The 23013-nt window shown below is 38.5% G+C and overlaps 1 protein-coding gene across 1 annotated transcript; it reads left to right on the top strand.

Moving 5' to 3' along the window:
• The first annotated feature begins 14157 nt into the window (after positions 1–14157).
• On the top strand, positions 14158–22641 carry CD2 (CD2 molecule). Its single transcript, XM_025177180.2, has 5 exons — positions 14158–14268; positions 17802–18092; positions 19639–19902; positions 20403–20531; positions 21668–22641. Exons 1-5 carry the CDS (start codon positions 14211–14213, stop codon positions 21874–21876), a joined length of 951 nt encoding a protein of 316 aa, XP_025032948.1. The 5' UTR covers positions 14158–14210; the 3' UTR covers positions 21877–22641.
• The last annotated feature ends 372 nt before the right edge of the window (positions 22642–23013 follow it).

Below are 23013 nucleotides of genomic sequence, written 5' to 3' on the forward strand. Positions count from 1 at the left end.
AGATTGTTTTATATATCTAGAACAAGGAAGTAGGATTCTTTGTATTCCCTGCTTATTCTTCAACATTGGCAAAACTGTTACCTGACAGCACATTCAGCATACTTAGCATTTCTCTAAACTAGGAGTCACCTTTATCCTTAGCTTCAGAACCCAAAACTGGTTCTCTTGCCAGTCTAATTTTACTATTCTATTTCCCAGAGCAGAGAACAAACCCTGAGAATTAAGTATAAACAGCAGTCCTGTTCCTGCTTATTCCCTGCTATTGTATTTGTTTGCTAGCTTTAAATTCTGCCTTCCATCTGGAAACTCAGGATAGCATACATAAAACTCCTTCTGCCAATTCTTTGCCCGCTACAGCCTTGGGAGGTAGGCTGAGTTGAAAGAGTCTCAAAGTCACCCAGGGAGCTTCCATGACAGGATGGACTTGAATTGGTATCTCCTCAGTCTTAGTCCAATATCTAAACAACTGCTCCTCATTCACTTTCACTGTTAGGCACACTGGCACAACATTTCTATTTTAAAATAAGGGGAGATACTGATATATAATTCTTTACTTGCTACTCTTAAGTTGGCAGTGTTGTGCTGTCTGCTCAGTAAATGAATCAGAAGCTAAATGCACTTAATCATGGTACAATAAAACCCTGATGGTACCATGATTAATCTTCAGCCTTGACCCTGTGAAACAGCGCTAAGTCATCATTAACTGAACCAGTGTTAAAGTAGGCTTTCCCCCCTTAAGCTTATACTATCCTACCACAGCTTAACAGTGTGTAAAAACTGTCCTGCTTTATCACCTTTTATTTTAAAGATGAAGTCAGTCGACTGGGTATTTTATTTTATTTTATTTTATTTTATTTTATAATATTTATATGTCAAATTTATATCACTGTCCAACTCCCTCACAAGGAGGGACTCTGGGAGGTTCACTCTGGGTATAATTGTAGGCATGTGCATTGGGATTGTTGGAAAGTGCAGTCATGCCCCCTTTCTTGTGCTTGTCCTGGATTCTTCATGGTGGAGGTGACCACCTGAATCCAGACACTGTCAATGTCTTTTTACAGGAAAGGGAGCTGCCTACAGTCTTAAAGAAGGCTGAGGTGGGCCCCATTCTGAAAAGCCCATTTCTGAATCTGGGGGCCTTAAATAACTATGAGCCAGTCTCAAACATCCAGTTGGAGATCACACCCTATCCAATTTCCCAGAGTTCCCAGATAACATGATAGGACAGCACTCTAGTCACCATTGAAGACTCTATCCATGAGGAGTCAAGTCTTTGGTGAATCTGAGTGACTTTATCTGTCAATAAAGTCTGTGCAAATTGGTCACAAATGCCAGACAGGAAACTTCAATAATGACTGCTTACTAAAAGGGAATTTCTAACCCTAAACAAGCCTCTGGTCACAGCCCACCAATGCAATAAACGAGAAGTGAGAACCCTTTGCTTCCCTTATTGCAGTAGGGTATGCTTGAGTATGAGTATGTACTATAATTGGTTGGATCATTATTTTTTAATCTTTCTCCATTAGCACTTCAGGTATCATTTTTGATACTTCATTTCCTGAAGAGCCTCAGTGAATCAAGGTACCAAATGGGATCAGCCCACAGAAAGAGGCTGCTAGGAGGTAATTGTGTCCAATGGTCTACTTGCCTCCCATTGCCACCAAGCACCAGATTGAACTGCCTGCCAGAGATCTGGGAAACCCCCAAGTTCCAACTGGAAACCACTTGGATCCATTAGGTACCTGGGCCCAACTGTTTAAATAAGGCCTACCCTATGGAGGTTGTGGGTGGCTACCAATCACATGTAGATCAGGGTATGATCTGACCATAGTAACACAGTGATGGAAATCTCCTCAATCTCCAGATCAGGCCAGAGATTACCTGAGACAAGCCCATATTTGGATGCAGACCATTAACTCACAAACTGTCTCAGAGCTGACTCTCAAAACATGGAGGTTGAAATCTCCTATTCCAAAAGATGTGGGGTCTCTACTACTATCCCTGAGGTTGGCTTCAGCAGCTTGGAGACGGATCCTGCCAGGTACCAAGCTGGTACATCACCAGGATCCCAAGCTTATCTCTACTGCCCAACCTAACATATAGATATTCACAGCCTGGTATCTCCAGAGTAGAGTCCCTGATCATGGGTATGGTGTCCCTCACAACCAAAGCCATTCTTCTACCTCAGCATCAATTTTGCTGAAGGACCAAAATCTGGCTGGATAGATCTCAGACAAGGTGTTATTACCTGATATTCTTTACCATATCTCCTTGGCCCAATTCTATAGGTATAAAATAACTCATGGCCCTGTCTTTATCAGTTTCAGTTCCTCTGCTCAGTCTTAAATGAAAGCTGGAGTTCCCCAGCAGTTAATAAGGTTACATTCTCTAGCTCTATAGGACAAAGCTTGTAAGAGCATGCAATGGCCCAAGACTATCTTTCATTTTTTCACGTGAACATGCTATTCTTTTAAGCCTACATGAGAGCAGGGGAGACATGAGAGTAGGGGAGATAGCATCCATTCTCACAGGTAAGAACTTTCTCATAAAAAAAAGAAAAGAAAGAAAACTGTTGATGGCAGTGGGGAGGAAAGAAATGGAACTATAAGGAGAAAGACTTCAGAGAAGAAGAAGGGGGAGGAAGATGATTTGGATGGGGTTCAAAGAAGACCCACCAGAGTAGGGACACTAAGGGACTTATTTCCACAATGAAGATAGCTTTTGTGGGAAGCTGAAGTGAGAGGAAGAGAGTTTCCCGGTTTCCCATCAATCTCAGAGAGAGTGCCAGCTAGTGTATTTAACCCCATATTTATTTTATTTGATTACCTTTATATCCTCCCACAATCAGAATGGACTCTTGGTGGTTTACACGATACAGACAGAATTAAAACATCCATTTATCCTGTAGCATGTGCACATATCAAATAGAGAGATGGTTAACCTTAAAATGATTGAGCAGACTTCATAAATCAAGCATTTTGTTTCCTGCTTTACTACTGCTTATCAGAAAGGCAGATGAGGGAGGCAGGAAAGCAGGACCAAGGAATTCAGCTTAATTAGCTGTTGTTTAGCTGCTGTAATTAAATACTGCTTGATTTGCTTTCCATGCCTATAAATGAAACTAGTATCGACCTTATGTGGCTAATAAAAGTGGGGGGGAAAAACACAAGTGTGATGTGAGTTGAAGCAGATCCTATGAACCCATGAAGCCCTTGTGTACAATCATAGCAGAAGTTGCTTCTCTCCTCCTGGGGTTTTTCTGTCCTGCTGTCTTTCCATATGCTTCTTTATTTCACACAATTGTAGCCCGGGAGATGGCATGTGGGGTAAGAGAAGAGACAGAGAGAAACCAACCCAGGAACCTCTATGAGCTCAAGCAAGGTTCCAAAGTTAAATCTTGCCCACTTGTACCACAGTGTCCTATTGGTAAAAGTTTACTTTATTGGTTGGTGACATGCCGAAAGAAGATGGAAGTAAAACCAGAGGAGAAACCGATCACCTTGCTGATAACAACTGGCACACTACCCAGTCAGGACAAAAACCCCATTTGGCAGTGAAGCAGAACAGATGCAACAGGGAAGCAGAATAAGATACGTATTATTATTATTATTATTATTATTATTATTATTATTATTACTACTATTACTATTACTATTACTATTATTATCTAACATTGCTTTGTGCTGACTCAAGGATAGATGCATAGCACTTGAACACAAAAGCAGGACAAGGCCCCAAAGGTATACAATGTGTTAGTTTCAGCTTGTAGAGATTGTCCAAATGTTTAGCCTTAAAAATCAAGCCTCCTTCACATTGACTTGACTCCTGTTGTTTCTTGGCAGCAAGAAGAGGGTTGCCCCTGCTGCCTTCTAAAATTATTGTTTACTTTTTACCAGGCCACAACCCTGGTATTCCCTGATGGTCTTCTGACACTTCTGTTTAGCTTTTGGGCCCAGACAAGTTGCCCAGCTAACAAAGACTAACTAAAGGATTGAATAACTTCCAAGAAGATGCTAAGCACTGCATACTAATGTGTGGCACTTTTTGTTGGAGGCTGAGAAGTTTCAGTGTCCAATTATTGACCAGGATATTGTTCATTACTTGCTTTGATCACTTCCTTTCAGCCTTTACTGGGTCAGTAGTGTTTGGATATAATATTTCCAGCTGGGGAAAGCAAAACAAAGGTTGGTAGATACAAGATATCAAGAATTCTAAGGACTGTATTATGTTGAGAAAGTTAATGAGAAATAATTCAAGATGCATTCAGGCAGCCACAATCAAGCATTGGGCAGATGTGCAATTTGACAAAGTTGCCACCAGGTGACAGCAAAGGGCGAAACTTCAGCATTGAAATTTGAGCAAATGTTTTTTCCAGGACCCATCACTTTTCCAAGGGCCTTGGAATGGACAGGGCATGCTTTTCTTCCTCTATCCTCTTTCTGCTTCTTTCCTCCCTAACCAGATTATTATTTTATCCACATATATGTGTGTGTATATATATGGATAAAATAATAATAATGACACAACAACCCAACGGGGCCATACTATTTGCCAATTTTAGAAAAGGAAATAATGTTTATAAACATGCTCCAGAAATGCAATGACTTCTGTCCTTCCAGAACAGGCAAGTATATGTTATTTGATAAGTCTCTATCACATCTTTGAAACCTCAGTGCAGAAATGTGTCATTTGGAAACTTCCATTACATGGCCAGTTGAATGTTATGATGATACAGCAACAAATGCCTTGTTTTGGTTCTAACCAAAAAATAAGAAATGATGGACTGAAATGTGAAAATCAAAAGATCTCCATGAAGTTCAGAATTATTAGTACCCAAAGCAGATGTGCTGGACTACAATTCTCACTAACCCAACCAGCATGTCAAATATTGGTGTTGATTGGGCTGATGGGAGTTATAGTCCAAAAGAAGAAGCATAATTAAAGAATAAAAAGTTGAAAGGATGCCTCATTGTAAATGTTACATAACTTATATTTAGTTTAGTAAATATAACTAAATAATAAAAGATAAATATTGGTGTAAACCTGAAGCCTCAATTCAAGGAAAACCCCAAAGAAATCGTAATAGATCTTTTCTGCTATGGCACTGGCTTTTTAAATTCCACTACTATGAATTACATCAGTCATGACTAACTACCACACTCCTGTAAGGATGATGCAAATAACAACAACAACACACTTTGGGGAAATAACCATTCATTAATAACTGATATTTTGCATAAGTAAGAGTAATACGAGAGGGAAGAATTCAAAACTGAGCAAGCTGCGCTATCACTTTGAAAAGGCTTAATCCATTAGAAACTAGGCTCAGAGCTTAGTACATATGGGACTAGCTGTTGGCCCTTATCCTTTGTTTCATCCAGCCCTTCCTGCAGACCCTCAACATTTCAAAGCAAATTAAAAAAGGACCATGAAGCAGATAGAGTACTAATAAGGAAATAGGGCTTTCCCACATATACACCTAACCACAGCACACGTTGCCCAGCAACATCTTTCTCTTTCTGTGTCTCCACGACATTGCCTTCATCTTGCCCACAGTCCATGAGTAAGTCAGGCTTAAGTTGTTCTTAACCATTTTGGTACTGAAGTAGTGTTTTTCCCATTATTCCAACACAGAGGCAGCTTCTATTTGTGTAAAATCTATCTGGCTTTCTCACCTATTATCTTGGCTGGAGGGAAGTCGGACTGTGCCTGGGAGCAGAGGCAACAGAGGCCAGAGAGGGGTCAGCAATTTCATGCTGCTTTAGGTTTTGCTCACTCAGGGTCGGAGGGATAACACTTCAACTCAGCAATGGGGAAAAGGTTGCAGCAGAGACAGGAGAGGATTCCTCTTTAGCAGGAGAGAATGTAAAGGTGTAGAACTAGGTGTGGAGTGGCAATTATTCACTGGCTAATCTTGGACTAGTCACTGTCTTTCAGCCTTACCTTCCTATAAGATTGCTGTGAAGATAAAATGGGAAGGAAGGAAGGAAGGAAGGAAGAAAGACAGACAGCATACTTAGGGCTCATTTGTTTCTTGCCCACTACTGCTTACACCAGGAGTAGGCAGTTCGTGGCACTCTAGATGGAGTGGCACTGGAACACTCAGTGATCCCAAGCAGTTTAGCCAATGGGGAAGATGCTGAGATTTGTATTCAGCAACATGTGAAATGCCACAAAGATGACCGTCTGCAGGCAAAGTATACATTGAGCTACAGAAGCTAAAGTAATAACTAGTTACTACAGCCTGAGACAGATATTCTCTGCCTTGAGAACTGCCTAGTAAAATAGTTTGTCACTTCAAGGCTTACAATGCCTTCCCATAGAATATTGTTTATAAAAGTACACTGTACATTTTTAGGACCCTGAATTTTCTTTTTTTACACTTCTGATAGAAATTATGAGAGAGAAAAAAACACTTGGTTTTATTTCCATTATTCATCAAAAGGTTTGTTTTTATACTAGCTTCCTGTCCCTGTAAGTGAAAGATTGCCGAGATTCAGAGAACTTGCTCATTTTGAGAACCCTTTGATGGTTATCAGGAAAACAACACTGCAACTGTGCACGGTATTAACGCCAAGATAAAACTGAGTAGAATGATACAGAGCTCCACAACACCTGGACCTTGGGAACTACATTTTTAGCTATTTTATCATGCTTATGACTCATGTTTGGCTTATGTCTATTAAACCCAGAATGTGTGGCTTTCTCACTAGCCAGAGTTATCTATCCTAAATTTGTACAGCCTAAATGCATATATTTCAAATGAAATTAATTGTGTTATTTCTGGCCACTTTTTCCTATCCTGTCAAAACTTACAGTATTAGGCTAATTGTTTCTACCTGTTGCTGATTGTCATGGTACACCTTATTTCTTACTACTTGCCTCCATTTTCTGCAGCTCAACCGCTTGGCTTATAAAGGCAACTGTAATCAGGGGAATTGTGAGCTGTTATCCTAATCTCACTCATACTGATGTTTTAGCAACCCATTTATATAAAGATGATGTAAATGTTGAGCAATCCCATAATGCAGTGGAGAATACAGGGCTAAGAAAACCACCTGGACCCTCTTTTAGTCCCAGCCAAAAGACTGCTAAAGTAACTCACCAATGATGTGGAGGATGAATTACCCAAAGGATGCAGCTCTGAGAATCTAAGCTTTTGTTGCATAATATTGTTATGTCTGAGGCAGTTCCAAACATTAGATAGACATGATTGCCAACTTCCTTTTCCAGCAGGGTTCTTGTAATTTTGAGAGCAACCTGAGGAAGAACTGAATAATAGATACAGCTTTCCCCTGGATAGAAATACTGTTTTACTTACACTGTAATAGGCAGCTTGCAAAGGTAGAAAAACCCTTCTGCAACTAAAATATGTAAGTTAGAATAACCAGAATCACAGATGTTATAGCTATTCTGATGTATCTGTCACCCGGTTCCACTCAGTAACATTCCAAACAGAATAAATGGCTCTGTGTTACCAGTGACTGAATGGAGATTTGAACCTGGCAATGGCAAGAAGGAGCAAGGCAATACTGTAATTGTTCCGCAGGAAGAGGCATGGGCAAGGGGTGAATTTTTGGTTCTGTTTTACCTTCTTATGCTTTTGTATTTTTTAAAATAACATGTATGGCTCAACATGCCTCTTTTATTTGATTTTCCATTGAAAGTCAGTGAAAAAATCCCATTAGTCTTTCTTGGAGATGCAATCTTGGGTAATTCAGATTGTTGAAAGAAGAGGCTTAGGTTGCCTGGGCCAAAGTACCTTTCTTCTGCTAGCTAACACATTCTTGCCCTAAGTAAAGGATCCTACTTCCCTGCATCAATGCCAGAATGTCTGGCAGCCTTAGTTTTATCCCTTGATCACACAAAGTTGACTTTTCTTATGCACAGCTCATATTTTCATAGAATCACAGGATTGGAAGGGGCTTAGGTCATCTAGTCCAACACCTTGCCCAGCACAGGAATCCTCAGACCATTCTGCACAAATTACTGTCCAATGTTTTCTTGAAGAGCTCCAGTGTTTCAGAAGGCAGGCTGTTCCACTGCTTACACAGCATTAATAGATTTTAATCTGTTTGACACTGATTCATGACATTATGCAAAGTAATGCATTTTTCCTCCTAAATCTGACACTGAGCATGGTGTGAAGCTTGATGTGTAATATTATGTCGTTGACAAAATTGTGAGCAAGTAAGTGATTTGTCCATTGTTCTTTGAAAATAATCTCTTTTTAAAAAAAAGATATTGTGGTATCTTGCCATCTTTATCTTCTCCACATGGAGGAAGATAAAAATGAAGACAGTTATGAGCAAAGGTAATGTGGCCCCCATATCATCCTTCTTAGCTGGTCTCATAATTGGGTTAGTTACCCTCATGCCTTCAGAATGATACCTGCCCTCATTGCTGATTAGGATAACTTTTAGCTTGTTCTTTCCCTTCCATGCTTACTGGCAAAGAAGATCCAGTGCTCTGGACTGATACAATCCCTCCTTTGTACCTGTGATGTGTCAGTTGTGCTATTTCTGAACACGGCACTAGCATCTGAAAGAATGATGAACTTGTGTCCAAAAATACTTTGTTTGACAGATAAAAGGCCCAGAGGAGTGGTGCTGGGTGAAGTGGGAGGTCATGATGATGTGAACAATCTCTATTCTTCAGTATTACTGCAATGAGTGACCAAAGAGTGCAGTTTTGATCTTGTGGCTGACAGTATCCAGAGGTAGCCAGTTGATGGCCATGGTGAACCTGCTGCTACATGGCCTTTGCATAGCAACAACAGTATCACCATGGAACCTGGTACCGCCAGGGCCAGAATGAAGTAGGCAAAACGGCACCCAAAGTCATGAAAAAAAAAGTACAGCCACAAAAAATACCCTTGTCACCTGAAGCAGCAGAATCCAGCTGTTTTTAAATTGGGAAGCACCATTCAGGTATTATGTAGGCAGGTGTCTATTGTCTCTTGAAGTCTCTTCAAGCTAAAATGGCAATGGAGGGCAGCACACAGCAACCAGGGCAGAGAGGACATACTTGCAACAGCCCAAAGAGGTGAATAGAAGCTGGAAGTTCTTAACCCCAGATCACAGAAACAATCACATAATTGCTAAAGCAGATTGTATCCATGGCAAAAATTCAGGAAAAGAGAGAAAATATTACTTTAAAAATGGAACATCTAAATATGACTGAAAGTTGCCTGAATTTTGGGCTGGAAATGAAATGAGCACAATGCCATGATGACATGGCAGAAAAAAGCTGTTACCAGAGGATATTTATGCCCCAAGGAGAAATGAGGAAGAGCTATACATCTGGTTTACGCTATGCCATTTGTATTGTTCCACACATTTCTGGCCTTGCAAATCATCCTGGCTTCCTTCACATGAAACATATACTGTTTCTTACATTGCCTTTGTCCTCGTGTCTCTTTTTTTGAGGATTTCATCTATCTAACTATGACTTTCTCAGTCTTTTTCTATTCACCGCTCCTTCATATATTTGTTTTGCAATTTGATCCTCTTTCATTTTCTCTGTATGATTAAAAACACCTCAACGTCTTTCTTTTTTTGTAATCACTTACTTTTGAGTAAGCGCGAAACCGCGCTCGCCCAAAAACGGCGCGAAGCAACGGAAACCCCGCCTCCTGTGCTCGCCAGCTGGGCTCTGCTCTAGGAAGGAGGCTCTGGCAAACCATTTCCGAAACAATTGCCTTGAAAACTGCAAGGACTCGTCCAAGCAGTCACTGCAGGGTCAGTAATGATTGAGCGCAGACAAAAAAAATAAAAAATAAATTTTATCTCACAAGTCATTCCCATTTAATCCAACTTCTTTTTATCTGTTGCTTGACAATTTCAACTCTCACTTCCCTATAATTAAATAAATTAAAAGCATGCCCTTGTATATACCCTATTTTGCTTCTTTCAAAAAACTTTCATTCTTTATATCAAACCACATTCTACTCACTACCTTTTTGTTATCATTTGCATTTGCATCCATTTCCCTGCTTTTAGTCAATATTCTACCAAGGTATACTAATTCATATCCTCCTCTTATTTTTTTAAATTATCTTTGCATAACTTGCATTTTCCCTGTCAAATACAACTGTTTTGCTATTCAATACATTTTTCAGATCCATCCTGCTTATTACATCATATAATTTATCTAATATTTGCTGCATATCATGTGGGTTCTTTTTAGATTTTCACTAAGAATACATTCCCATCCTAAACCAGCACATTTCATGTTACCACAACCATTTCTTATAAATGTCTTCATAAATAACTTAAACAAGGGGACATCACAAAGACTTGACTTTGTTGTTCAGTCATTAAGTCGTGTCTGATTCTTCGGGTCCCCATGGAACATATCGCACCAGGCCTTCCTGTCCTTCACTGCCTCCCTGGGTTTGCTCAGTTTCATGCTCGTTGCTTCAGTGATGCTATCTAACCATCTTATCCTCTGCCATCCTCTTCTCCTTTTGCCTTCAATCTTTCCCAGCATCAGGGTCTTTTTCAAAGAGTCCTCTCTTCGCATTAGGTGACCAAAGTATCTGAGCTTGAGCTTCATTATCAATCCTTCCAATGAGCAATCAGGGTTGATTTCCTTTAAGATTGACTGGTTTGATCTCCTAGCAGTCCAGGGGACTCTAAAGAGTCTTCTCCAGCACCACAGTTCAAAGACATCAATTCTTCGGCAGTCAGCCTTCTTTATGGTCCAGCTCTCACAGCCATACATTACTACTGGAAAAACCATAGCTTTGACTATGCGGATCTTTGTCGGCAAGGTGACATCTCTGCTTTTTAATATGCTATCTAGGTTTGCCATAGCTTTCCTCCCAAGGAGCAAGCGTCTTTTAATTTCATGGCTGCAGTCTCCATCTGCGGTGATCTTGGAGCCCAAATAAATGAAGTCTGTCACTGCTTCCATTTCTACCCCTTCTATTTGCCAGGAATTGATGGGTCCAGATGCCATGATCTTAGTTTTTTTAATGTTGAGTTTCAAGCCAGCTTTCGCACTCTCCTCTTTCACCCTCATCAAGAGGCTCTTTAGTTCTTCTTCACTTTCTGCCATTAGGGTGGTATCATCTGCATGTCTGAGATTGTTGATGTTTCTCCCTGCAATCTTAATTCCGTCTTGCGATTCTTCCAGCCTGGCATTTCTCATGATGTACTCTGCATATAGGTTAAATAAGCAGGGTGACAGTATACAGCCTTGTCGTGCTCCTTTCCCTATTTTGAACCAATCGGTTGTTCCATGACTGGTTCTGACTGTTGCTTCTTGGCCCGCATACAGATTTCTCAGGAGACAGGTAAGGTGGTCTGGTACCCCATCTCTTTAAGAATTTGCCACAGTTTGTTGTGATCTACACAATCAAAGGCTTTTGCATAGTCAATGAAGCAGAAGTAGATGTTTTTCTGGAACTCTCATGCTTTCTCCATGATCCAGTGAATGTTGGAAATTTGATCTCTAGTTCCTCTGCCTTTTCGAAACCCAGCTTGTACATCCAGTAGTTCTCGGTTCACGTACTGCTGAAGCCTAGCTTGTAGGATTTTGAGCATAACCTTGCTAGCATGTGAAATGAGTGCAATTGTGCGATAGTTTGAGCATTCTTTGGCATTGCCCTTTTTTGGAATTGGAATGTAAACTGACCTTTTCCAATCCCGTGGCCACTGTTGCGTTTTCCAAACTTGCTGGCATATTGAGTGCAGCACTTTAACAACATCATCTTTTAGTATTTTAAATAACTCAGCTGGAATACTGTCATCTCCACTAGCTTTGTTAGTAATGCTTCCTAAGGCCCACTTGACTTCACTCTCTAGGATGTCTGGCTCAAGGTCAGTGACATGGACATCAGGGACATTAAGATCTTTCTTGTATAGTTCTTCTGTGTATTCTTGCCACCTCTTCTTAATCTCTTCTGCTTCTCTTAGGTCCCTGCCTTTTTTGTCCTTTATCATGCCCATCTTTGCACTAAACGTTCCTTTGATATCTCCACTTTTCTTGAAGAGATCTCTAGTCTTCCCTACTCTATTGTTTTCCTTGATTTCTTTGCATTGTTCATTTAAGAAGGCCTTCTTATCTCTCCTTGCTATTCTCTGGAAATCTGCATTCAGTTGCTTATATCTTTCCCTTTCATCCTTGCTTTTCGCATTCCTTCTTTCCACAGCTATTTGTAAAGCCTCATCAGACAGCCATTTTGCTTTCTTGCATTTCTTTTTCTTTGGGATGGTTTTAGTTGCTGCCTCCTGTACAATGTTACAGACCTCCATCCATAGTTCTTCAGGCACTCTGTCTACCAAATCTAATCCTCTAAATCTATTCATCACCTTCACTGTGTACTTACAAGGAATATGATCTAAATCATACCTGAGTGGTCTAGTGGTTTTCCCTACGCTCTTCAATTTAAGCCTAAATTTTGCAGTAAGAAGCTCATGATCTGAGCCACAGTCAGCTCCTGGTCTTGTTTTTGCTGTCTGTAAAGAGCTTCTCCATCTTTGACTGCAAAGTATATAATCAATCTGGTTTCGGTATTGACCATCTGGTGATGTCCATGTGTAGAGTCGTCTCTTGTGTTGTTGGAAGAGTGTTTGGTATGACTAGCTTGTTCTCTTGACAGAACTCTATTAGCCTTTGCCCTACTTCATTTTGTACTGCAAGGCAAACTTGCCTGTTATTCTGATTACTCCTTGACTTCCTACTTTAGCATTCCAATCTCCTATGATGAAAAGGACATCTTTTTTTGGTGCTAGTTCTAGAAGGTGTTGTAGGTCTTCATAGAACCGGTCAACTTCAGCTTCTTAGGCATCAGTGGTTGGGGCATAGACTTGGATTACTGTGATGTTGAATGGTTTGCCTTGGATTCGCACTGAGATCATTCTGTCGTTTTTGAGGTTGTATCCCATTACTGCCTTTCCCGCTCTCTTATTGACTATGAGTGCTATTCCATTTCTTTTAAGGGTTTCTTGCCCACAGTAGTAGATATAATGGTCACCTGAATTAAATTCACCCATTCCCGTCCATTTCAATTCGCTGATTCCCAAGATGTCGACGTTCAATCTTGTCATCTCATGTTTGACCACATCCAGCTTGCCTTGGTTCATAGATCTTACATTCCAGGTACCTATACAATATTGTTCTTTACAGCATCGCACCTTCTTTTCACTTCCAGATACATCCACAGCTGAATGTCCTTTCGGCTTTGGCCCAGCCACTTCACTCTTTCTGGAGCTACTTAGAATTGCCCTCTGCTCTTTCCCAGTAGCATATTGGACACCTTCCGACCTGAGGGGCTCATCTTCCAGTGTCATATCTTTTAGCCTTTTAACATTGTCCATGGGGTTTTCTTGGCAAGGATACTGGAGTGGGTTGCCATTTCCTTCTCCAGTGGACCACATTTTGTCAGAACTCTCTGTCATGACCTGTCCGTCTTGGGTGGCCCTGCACGGTATAGCTCATGGCTTCACTGAGTTACGCAAGCCCCTTTGCCACGACAAGGCAGTGATCCATGAAGGGAAGACTTGACTTACTTCCTACACAAAGTAGAACCATTTGCAAAGCAACAATTTATTCTAGTGTACACTTTGCTTCTCTCATATATTATTTTACTGGATTAAGCAGCAAATCTTCAGTTCTTCACGCATCACATTACATAATTCAAGGCCATTCACTTTATCATTTACTTTCTCTACATCAAAAATATACAATAATTTTTCTCTTATTCATACATTTTGCTGAAGAGCAAAAATTTGCTCAGCCTAAAGCATCTACTTAAATGTTAAATCAGATCCCCCTTCCTCTTATGTGTTGAATCATGACTTTAATAATTTGACAGAAATATAGAAGTGACGAGTGTGGAAAATTGCTGAATGTGACCCCCCAGAGTTTCATATGGAAATTTCCCAATGAACCTTGTTCACCTTTTCTTTGAAATCAGATAAGGAAGTAGAGAGTTTGAAATGAAAAGGAAAAATATAAATGGCATATTTCTGCAATAGCTATTTATCAGTAACTGATAGCTACTAAATCTGGATCTGCCATTCTCATTGCTGCATGCTGGAGAAAGAAAAGCTGCAACGTGCAGGTGGTGCGGGCAGTGGGAGAGAGAGAGAGAGAGAGAGAGAAGGAAAAGTATGAGTGATGTGATGTATGTGTGTCAGAAGACGCATGCTTTGTCACAAGAATATACTTCCCTGCCTCTCTAGACAAATACAACCTTGATCATGAATGTGGGCAACCCATTCCTAATTAAATTCCTGATTATCTTATTCAGCTTGAAAGGTGAGTTTGAAACCACAATATTATTTGACTTTCTTTGAAAATGCCAACTACTGCAACTATTACAAATGTTTTCATTGTAATAATAAAGTGATTAAAATTTAGTAATTTTTTTAAAAAAATTGTTGGACTTGGACCCAGGTGGCAGTCAAAAGTCAGTGAATATCTTTAGACCAGTCTCTTGGCCATTGGACTGAGAGAAAAGGACTGGTCCCAGGTCTCCCAGGTAGCTGCTGCAGCTGAGAAGGGACTAAAACCTCGGTCACCCTGGTCCAAGTCTTAACATCTTAATCACTATTCTACACTCACAGCTATTAAGATTAGAAATTATTATTATTAGCTATTAAGATTAGAAATTATTATTAGAAACTAGGATTTAATGGAGTTTGGGTTCTGTAAAACTTTATGGATGTTTGTAAGTCAGCTATGGCCATTCTACAGTTAGGAAGTTATGGAGCATATGGTGCAATATTGTGACCACCTGGTTGTACTCAGCTATCTACCAGCAGTTTAACACAAACATTTACAAAAAGGTTGTCAGAGGAAGTTAGTATAGTAATGCAAGCGCTGAAAAACAACAAACTTGAAGTAGCTTAGAATTGGCTGAATTGCTTTCTTAAAAAGTTATATTTGTACTAGGTAATAAAAATAGAACATCTCTATAAAAATTACAGCTGGTAGCCTTTTCAGATAGGATTTTAGTATCTGGAAAATATTAAACATCATACTGAACCCCATTTGAAATAACAGAAACAATTTCTTTGCCATGCAGATGATGAAATGATAATAAATAAATGTATTTAGTTTATTACTGATTCAATCATTTATATGCTATCTGCTCACAAGGCTGTAGATGGCTTACAGACTCTAAGAACATAAAACCAATGCTCAACTGAAATCACAGTTAAAAAGCCATCACTGTGATCAATTTAATTTGGGTTCTTTATACCAAAGGCTCTGAGACATAGCTTTTTTAGCTTTCCTAAACATCAACATCAGCGTAGAAGCCATCCTGACCTCAGGAACAAGCTGTTGCAGAGTGCAAGGTCCTTCTTCTCTGACTTTTGGGGAGGGGATATCCACAGTGCTCCTTCCCAACTGGTATGTACTGGTTGGGTAAATTCCACCTGGAGCTACAGTCGAAAGTTAACAAGGATCTGAAAGAAAAATCGATTATGCTTATGTAGTGTAACATTGTGTAGTGTACATTATGTAGTGTAACATTATGTAGAGTAACATTGCCACAATGAACTATTGAATTTGGGGAGAAATGTTTGAGAAAATGTTGAACATGAAATAATTGGCGATAGCCTTTAAGGGTACCCCTTAAGTGGGTACAATGAAAAATATAACTGCCACTCAGAATTTAATCTGCAAAACAAATTAGGAGTGGTTTTTCTCCTTCTAATGAAAAGCAACGAAGACTTTAACTTTAAAAAACTTCTTCCCAAACGTGATACCTTTCAGATGTTTTGGATTTCAAAATAGATTATGGACCAAAATCCAGTGCATCTGGCTGGCATTAGCATGAGAAAGGCTGCCTTAAAACTCTGGGCAACAAAGTATTAACATGAGGAAGAAGAAACATTTTTAATGTTATGCATCTGCAGTCAAAGGTGTTCTTTTCATTTCTGAATGTCCCTTTTTTGACTGTAAATTGTGTGGGGTAAAATTCACAGTTCAGTAGAAAGCTTAAACATTTCCATATAGAAACAAGCATGCTTCATTCAGTTTATCAGGATCAGGGAACACATGTTATTAGCTTCTCCTCCTCTGTATTTTAATCCAGTTGCAGACCCACAACTCAGACTAAAAATCATAGCTCAGAATGGGCAGTTTTCTCACTGAAGAAAAGGAAGAAATAGACTCTTTCAAAGATCTGTGTTTGGACCAGTATTTTTAATTTGTTCAATAAAGTTAGGAGTAAGCAGTTTGCAAACAATACTAAACTATTCAGGATGATAAAAAGCAAAACTAGTTGTGAAAAAGATTTTTTTTAAACTGGATGAATAGTCAACTAAATGGCAATTTTGGCCATTTAAGAGAAATCAATGCTAGACTAAGAAGGGTCATGACCTGATCCAGCAGGCCCCTTCTTATGTTCCTCAATGCATTTGTAATGATTTCTGGGGCTTTGTGAAATGGCTGTGAGAATACTCTGGCTTTCGACATAGTTCTTCTCACAGAAACTCTGGTTAACTGATTGCTTTAGCAAAGTTCAATAAGTAGTGAATCCATGGAAATAACTCCACATGGGGCAAATCATTTAGAAAGAGTCCAAGTTTATCTAGCATATATGTATTTCTTATGTAGACATTTCCACCATTTTTTTTTATTAAAACAAGTGTCTCCCATGTATCTTCGCCACCTTTTATTCTTACTCTCACTTCACTTTCTCTTTCAGAGTTTGAGGCTATCTATAGGAACAATTTATAGTATCATATAGGCATCACTATGATAATATAAAATTTATCTGCATTCATAATGTAGCACAACAGTAGTGGCTGAATATCACTATAAACTGCTAGTGTGAACAATCTTTTTAACTATCACACAAAACTTCTTGTGCATAGTGATTGATGCTCCTCACCTCTTCAACTCTGAGATTGTGCTATGAAGTACAATGTGCTAGGAGTAGGGAAACTTGTATTCTATTCTTGCCTTAGGAAACCAACTGGGTGACTTTAAGCCAATCACTCTCTTCCAACTTTAGGAAGAAGGCAATGGGAAACTAATCCCAAAAATGTCACCAATAAAATTGCATGGACTTATCCATGTAGTCATCAGGAGTAAAAAATGACTTGAAGGTACATTTAAAAAACAAAACCCAGAATGTGCATTGTATACTCAGTGCATGCATGTGCAAAATTAAACAAAATACACAAAAAGAAAACTGAAGCAAAGAGGTTTTAAAAGCCCCATTCCTCTACTAAAACCAATATAAAATATGAAAACAATTAAAAAACAGAGTTAGATCTGATTGGTTTGGTTGGAGACTATAAGGAATCCCAGGGCGATAGGGTAGACTGGGAAGTAAAACAAAAACATTCTGAAAAAGACAAGATCAAACCATTTCTGTACAGCTGAAAAGAAAACAACATGGATGTGTTTATAGTCACCAGAATGGAGCTTATTCAAGGAAGATTTTATTTTTAACTGGATATATATGTGAGTGAAGAGGAAGTTAGTCTGGTTAATATTTTAAAATAAAGTTCTATTGTGAATGTGCATGTCAACATATGAACATAACAGGCTCTTCTGAATGCCAGTCGTTATGAAACTTGTCCAGAAAAACACAATACACCACTTATTTTAATGTAATTACTTCTGTAGGGACCACTTTCTATGCTTACTGTTATTATATCTAAAATTACTTTAGATCAAGGCAATGTTTTTACTACTGATGTTAATTTCCTTGGAAGATGAAACACTGCATGGCATAAGATATGTAGGAAGTTGATAAATTTTAAAAAGCAGGCAAGTATACATTTTCCATTTATAGTCTAAGGAACAAAATTTGTGTATTTTTTGTGTAGGTTCCGTGTCCACAATCCATGGTCGTTTGGGAAGCCAAATTATTCTTTCTGCACTCAGTCACAGTGGTGAGCCACATTTTATACAGTGGACTAAGGGCTCTACACTGATTGCAGAATGTCTTGTAAACAGTAATAATTCAAAAGCAGAACAAAAGGAATACCATGCATTTTGTAATGGAAGCCTGAAAATAAATACATTGAAAAAAAAGGATGCTGGAAATTACGAAGTGGAAATATTTGATAAAGGCGGCAAACGTCTACATCATGAAATAATTACTTTGCAAGTTGATGGTGAGTTTTTGAATACCAAATCTCTTCCCTACATCAATCTGTGAGCACCTTTGTTTTACTTCCTTTCTCCCTCTATATATTGGACCATTGGATTGGCCACAGCTGGATTTCTGTGGGTGGTGGTATTGCCATAAGGTCTTTTTAAATAAATTTTGAAAAATGGTTAAGCATTAATAAGATAGTTAGCCCTCAGAAAACAAAGCCTTAGGTTCCCAAGTCTCTAAAATTAATACCAACAGTTTGAAGTGAGCCAAGAAAACCTGGCTACCAGTGCAGAACCCTCAATGTGGCCATAACATAATCATGATACCATGAATCAGCTAACAGGCAAATGTCTGCAATTTATGAAAAACCAGTGGAATTTTCCAGATGATCAGAAATGACAGCCTCCCTTGATCTTTGTTGCTGTAATAAGATAACCGATCATTCCCACATTCCCAAGGTTCAAATTTTTCAGAGGATACATAACAGAACACATCGAATCCTAATTTTTAAGCCAGGCTTTCTATTAATAGCTACTCCATCTAATCCAAATTAAATTTTAGATTGTTCACTGTGATTAAACCCTTTATCAAATCCAGGCAACTATGGACCAATTCTTTGATGTTAGGTGACAAAATAATAATAATAATAATCATACTGTGATAATCTTTCAAAACCATAAAATGACATCTCATAACAGATTCATGCTGATGTTAGATGTTGTATGGGACAAGACAGAAATGGGTGGAACATCATAAACCAGTGGTAGGAAATCTGTGACCCTCATGATGGTGTTGAATAACAGCATCCAGCAATTCCAGCTGGCTAGACAAATAGTTCAGATTCTAGGCTTTGTAGTTCAACATCTGGAAAGCCATCCGTTTCCCATCCCTGCCATAGGACAAAAAGTAATCTCTCAGCTCTATTACATGAATATGATCAGAAAGGATTAAAACAATGCATAACCTTGCTGGGCAGAATGCCAGAATATCCAAAAGGGTATTAGAGGCAGACAGAATATTGCTTTGCATTGGGACAACAGTGAAAACAAAAGGTTAAAATCCCTCAAGCAGACTGCACATAAGCAAACTGCTTTATTTTTAGATTAAAAAAAAAAAAAAACAGGAGTCAGATGGAACTCATCCAAGGATCTAGGTAATAAATATAGATTTTTCTGCTCTATGTAATAATAGTAATAGTTGCAGAATTCACTGAATATATATCATTATTAGATAGCCAAATACTGATTTTTTTTTCTCACCAGTTTTGTTTAACTTGCAGTTTCCAAGCTGACTTTAAACATTGTGTTTCTTTATACCCTGGTTATGCATTCTAATGTCCTCAGATGTTTTGATCTTCAATTCCTTTCTGCCCCTATTGGCAAGGCCAATAGCAAGGGAACATGTGAACAGCAGTTGAAAGGATAAAGATTTAACTCTGCATTATGCAATTCTTAGAATAATCTTCTCCTTCTCCTCCTCCTCTTCCTCCTCCTCCTCCTTCTTCAATGATGGTGCCTTTAAACCAGAATTACATTTAGAAGAACCTACTTATTTTCTTTTAGAACTCTTGCTTCAACCAAAACTCATTGAGCTTTGCTCCAAAAGAATACTGAAATGTGAGGTGAAATCTTCTGAAAAACCAAAACCCAGATTTAAATTGTTTCAAAATACGCAAGAAACTGAAACTTTTCAAGGACCAGTATATGACAATGCGACATGGAAGGTGACATTGCAATTAAAAGTCCTTTCTGGAAAATTCAGATGTGAGATTGAAGTTAATTCTGAGAAGAATCATACTGAGAAAGAAATAACATGTGCAGGACAAGGTATTAATCTTAACTTGCTAACATACCTCTGAATTCTAGAAGAGGGGCTGGGTCTATACATTATGGTAAACCATGATAAAGTTTAATTCTGGCTTAATGTGTAAATTCAGACTTTATGGTTTGTAATCTGTAATTTTTGACTACACATGAATCAATTTTGAGATATTCCACAAACCTAAATACACACCTGTAATTGCGACAGAGCCAATTAGTTAAATGAATATGCTAAATGAAATTGTGGTTTGATCGTTTATGCCAACTGTGATTTATTCAAGAAACCATTTTTAAGGAAGCTTTGTGTTTGAATAAATGAATAAAATGAATAAAAGCTTTGTGTTATTTTTTTCTTATTTTTAACTTGTTATGAGGGCAGAAACAATAATGGAATATGTTTTTCTCCTTTGTATATGCTCCCTTCCCCTTCTCTATATGTGTACATGCATATATGTAGGTACACACTTGCACACACACACTTTTTTATCACTTTGTCTGTGTTTTAGATTTTCCTCATTCAATACCTATGTTCCTCATCCTGGCAATCACAGGAGGTGTAGTCACACTGATTGTCTTTATGGCTCTGATTATTTATTGCATCAGAAAGAAGAAAGCAAAAAGACGTGAACGGGAAGGTAAGCCTGACATTCCTTCCATCTAAAATCAGACAGGTCTCTCTGACAACTAAAGCTATTAACCACTGTGAAATTGTGCATGTATGTATGTGTGTGTATGTATGTATGTATGTATGAACGAGCTAAATTTCTACATAGATTTTAGTGAAAACTGAAGTGCAGGCTTGGCCACGGAAGGAAGAGAAGGTAGAAAAGCCGGGGGGGGGGGACACAGCATTGTACTTAATATGTCCAAAGAAGCCTGATTTTCATACAAGCATGTGATTTCTTGCTCTGCTTTTATTTATTTTTATTTATTTATTTATTGTATTTATATAGCTGCCCATCTCATACATTTTCAGCCTGGTTTCTAGATTAAAAATTAAAATAATAGCAATATGTGATTTGTGATTGCAAACTGGATTGGTTCCTCAAAGATGAAAAAAATTGAAACATCCTGGGGAAGGGGGCATGGTTATTTATCTCTCTCCTAGCCAAGCACAACTTTTTGGAAAACCCCACTTTTTCCTGAGTAGCATGCCATGGGCCATATTCTAAAGATTAATGGAGAGCAGAACAAAAATTAAATCTGATTTTGTTCAATTAACCTTAAACGTTAAACTGATCCATGATTAGTTTTTAAGTGGGTGATGATGATGCTTCACTCAAGGCTTTCAGAGATTCCATGTGTCCCTGAAACAGTTTTTTTTTTTTTTTTTTAACATGTGGTATCAGAGGGACATGACTGGAGATAATGAAAGACAAAAGACATCCAAGTGATACTCAAGTCATCATGATGCAAATTTCCCCAACCAAGAGCTCCCAGATATATTGGATTGCAACTCTTTTCATTTCAATGCTGGCTATAGTAAGGACATTTAGAGTTATCAGGTTGGGGAAGGATGACTTAGACCTTAAAAGAAGGTGCTGAATTGGAAACTTTGAAATGGCAGTCTCTTCATTTCTGAGATTACCTATCCTAATCCAGGTTTGAATTAGTATTGGAATTTGAGTACTTGACATTCCTCCTAAACTACTTCACCCTTGCCTAATTCTGACATATAATTTATGCTAACCAAAACTGATTTTGTACTGTTGCTTTTTAGTTAGGTCATTCAGTATTACTCAGAGTTTTTGTTTCTTTGTTCTTATTGCAGCTCAGGAGCATGCCTTACAAGTCCAGATTGAAAGTCACATGCAACAAAGGAAACTTCCTCAGATTCCTGCTTATTCTGACTCTAATCCACCAGCTCAGAAAAGCAGGTTGCCACCACCTTGTTCAGAACTGCAACAACAGAATGGTCCCCTCCCGCCCAAATCATGCCCTCATCCGAAACCACCCCGCCGCATGAAAGAAAGACCTTAGGTGTTGCTGTTTTGCACACTTACTACAGAGGAAATGCTCACACTCCCCATATTTGTATTGTGATTTCTGTGAAGTCACTGTGCTGCAGTACAGAGCCAGCCAATTCTAAGAAGGCTTAAAGTGTGGCTCTTGGCAAACAGATTAGTTAAGAGACAAAACTAGAAAACCAGAAGTTTCAGAATGACTTATCCTGCGTACAAAGCCATATAGGACTTCAAGACTAGAGAGGCCTTGGCTGATTCTAATGATAGTATGACTGCCATTTCCTTGAAGCAATTTAAACATTTTCTTGTATGCCTATTGTTTTATATTTCATTCCTAATCATTTTGATACAAGTTAAAGGTTTTGCACTATAGTTTTGTGGTTTTTTATATTTTTGTAATACATACCCACAGAGAATTATATTTAAAGCAATAAAGAGAAGAAGATTGAGCAGGCATAACATGAGAATTGATATATTTTTTTTCAATACTGAGGAAAGTCTACTAGAATCTACTTTGGACTTTTCTTATATAGAACATGCCATGTGTGAAGAATGTGGGTATTGATTGTTACAAATATTTGTGCTGTTTAAAAGAAATAGATACAACAGATTGTATCTATTTCTCAGGAGGAGGTAGAAACATTGATGTTTGTGGAGGAATGTGAACAAAAAAAAAAAAATGGTCTGCTTCTTCATTACAAAAATAAAATGATTGTGCATCTATATTCCCACTTCCAGGGCGCTCACATGGAGCAACTTGGAAGTTCAGCTCCAGCTTAGAGTTATATCTAAACCTAGAAAATCTACAATTAAATTTAGTTATAATTACCAAAAAACCAGTTTCAAACTGCAGATAAAGAAGCTGGTTGTTTTTAATTAGCATAAATAATATTATCCATGATTCGTGTTTTATATTTTACATGAAATTGTGGTCAATCAAAAATAGAAATGAAGGTTTCCAATCACTTTACAGCCACACAGGAGTACAGGCAGGAGAAACAAGCAAGTGCAAGCCTCACAGTCTTACTTTTTGTTACACTAAACTGTAGCTTAACACCGATACAGAAATGGTGGTTCATGAAAACCATTTCTGAAGTCAGCAGGGGTGCTCTTCATCTCTGCCTTTCCCAAGAGTTTGGGGAGGGGTGGATAA

The sequence above is a fragment of the Python bivittatus genome, unplaced genomic scaffold, assembly GCF_059951505.1.
Source record: "Python bivittatus isolate LINGU-HERP-01145 unplaced genomic scaffold, Pbiv_v1 ctg000350_np1212, whole genome shotgun sequence".
Classification (NCBI taxonomy): Eukaryota; Metazoa; Chordata; class Lepidosauria; order Squamata; family Pythonidae; genus Python; species Python bivittatus.

What these genes read in the sequence shown, in the direction of transcription:
- CD2 (XM_025177180.2), top strand. Translation starts at nt 14,211, where the DNA reads ATGAATGTGGGCAACCCATTCCTAATTAAATTCCTGATTATCTTATTC. An exon ending in TATCTTATTCAGCTTGAAAG is followed by an intron (nt 14,269 to 17,801) that starts GTGAGTTTGAAA and finishes TTTTTTGTGTAG; the next exon opens with GTTCCGTGTCCACAATCCAT. An exon ending in AATTACTTTGCAAGTTGATG is followed by an intron (nt 18,093 to 19,638) that starts GTGAGTTTTTGA and finishes ATTTTCTTTTAG; the next exon opens with AACTCTTGCTTCAACCAAAA.